The following is a 1,768-nucleotide window of genomic DNA, read 5'->3' as shown; positions in this document are numbered from 1 at the left end:
CGAAATTTTTTTTTATTTCCCCCCCCCCCCCCCCACACACACACATATATATATATATTAGTGCTGTCAAACGATGATTAATCGCATACAAAATAAAAATTTGTATAAAATATGCGTGCGTGCTGTGTATATTTATTATTTATATATAAATACACACATACAGTATATATTTTGAAAATATCTATAATGTCTATATTTATATTCATATAATTTATGTTATAAATAAATATATTTATTATATGAGCATAGCATATGTTTCTGAAATATATACAGTACATGCACGTGTGTGTATTTATATATACATAATAAATATACACAGCACACACACATATATTATGTAAACAAAACCGTTTTATTTTGGAGTAATTGCGATTAATCGTTTGACAGCACTAATATATTAAACACTACTTTAAACCTTGAAAAAATGTTAGAATAAAATAATAATAATAATAATAATAAATTATACATTGACATGCTGAAAGGTATTTTTTGGTTACACCACTTAACAATTTTAGAATCTTTAACTCAAAACCATTGTTAAAAAATGATATATATGAGTGTAAAACCAACTTGAATACTATAAATATTTAAAAGCTTTCCCCTTTTTAATCATAATTTCTGACATTTTTTTAGTCCCTTACCCTCTTGGATCCTCACATTTATATAAACAGCCAATTTGCAAAGGGTTGAATTGGACTCTTTAAACTGCAGCAGGATCTGATTTGAAATAACCTTCTGAGAGGATCCACGATGCTGTGGGTGATAAAGGGAAAATAGACCTCCAAATAAAGGCTGGGGGTCGGGAGGGAGGGAGGGGTGCTGCCAGAGGCACAAAGATCCTGTCAGCATTTCCTTTGCACTTCACCAACCCTCAATATGACGAGATAAGATACAGTGCATTATAATATGCATGAACTGAGGGGAAGGCCAAAGCATTCACTGCCTGACTGTTAGCAGATCTGGAATAAATAAACATGAGGTCATGTTTATGCGAACACACTCCACTTAAATCCGAGCCCTTGCTGCGAGTGTGTTTGATTAATAGTCAAATTTAGCTGATTAGCCACGTCGAATCACATAGGCGAGGAAGTTTGTGGCCTAAGGGCTCATATTAAAGAGAAATTACGCTTTAATTATAGGCAAACACACACATTATACGGGCAGCCTGAGCGGCAGGAGGAGGTGTTAATTTGTGTGTGTGTTTGGGTGTGTGTTGTGTGTGCGGGCCCCTGTAGAGGTGTAAATGTGAGCGTGTCAGTGGGGGCGCTGGCTCCTGTCAGCTCTCACCGCTCTCTGGTTGACGTCCGCTCCGGAGCGTGCCATCATGTCCGCCATCTCCACACGGCCCTGCTTGGCCGCCCAGTGGAGCGCTGTCTGCAACACACACATGCAAACACAGCAGCTGTCAATCACCACGCCGCTGTCAATCACACATGTGATGGACTCGGGCTGCAGCGGCACACCTGGGCTTCAGAAGAGCAGCGCTGAGCTACTAAGCACTGGACTCACCGGAACGGCCCTCTTTTACTCATTCACAAAGATCATATTGACATTATTCACCCCAATAAGTATATTCTGATATTATTTACTCAGCCTCATGTTGTTCCAAACCTGTATGCTGTTATTTTTATGTGGAACACAAAAGAGAGACTTTTTGTAAGGAACAGACCAGAATTTAAGCAGTTATTCACTGAAAATCTTCGTTACACTATTTTAAGACATCCTTGTTACAGTGTAATTATACACTCTAAAAAATGCTGGGTTAAAT

At 38.2% G+C, this 1,768-nt stretch overlaps 1 protein-coding gene across 1 annotated transcript in view; it reads right to left on the bottom strand.

The window, feature by feature from the left end:
• LOC107566264 (ankyrin repeat domain-containing protein SOWAHB-like) overlaps positions 1–1,768 on the bottom strand; it is a 92,182-nt gene that overhangs the window by 24,315 nt on the left and 66,099 nt on the right. The window contains exon 10 of the mRNA XM_016251655.1: positions 1,288–1,374. Within this exon, the coding sequence (XP_016107141.1) occupies positions 1,288–1,374 (87 nt within the window). The remainder of the gene's footprint in view (positions 1–1,287; positions 1,375–1,768) is intronic.

This window comes from Sinocyclocheilus grahami, unplaced genomic scaffold (assembly GCF_001515645.1).
Source record: "Sinocyclocheilus grahami isolate Dianchi unplaced genomic scaffold, SAMN03320097.WGS_v1.1 scaffold1065.1, whole genome shotgun sequence".
Lineage (NCBI taxonomy): Eukaryota > Metazoa > Chordata > Actinopteri > Cypriniformes > Cyprinidae > Sinocyclocheilus > Sinocyclocheilus grahami.
This window is presented reverse-complemented; position numbering and strand designations above follow the sequence as displayed.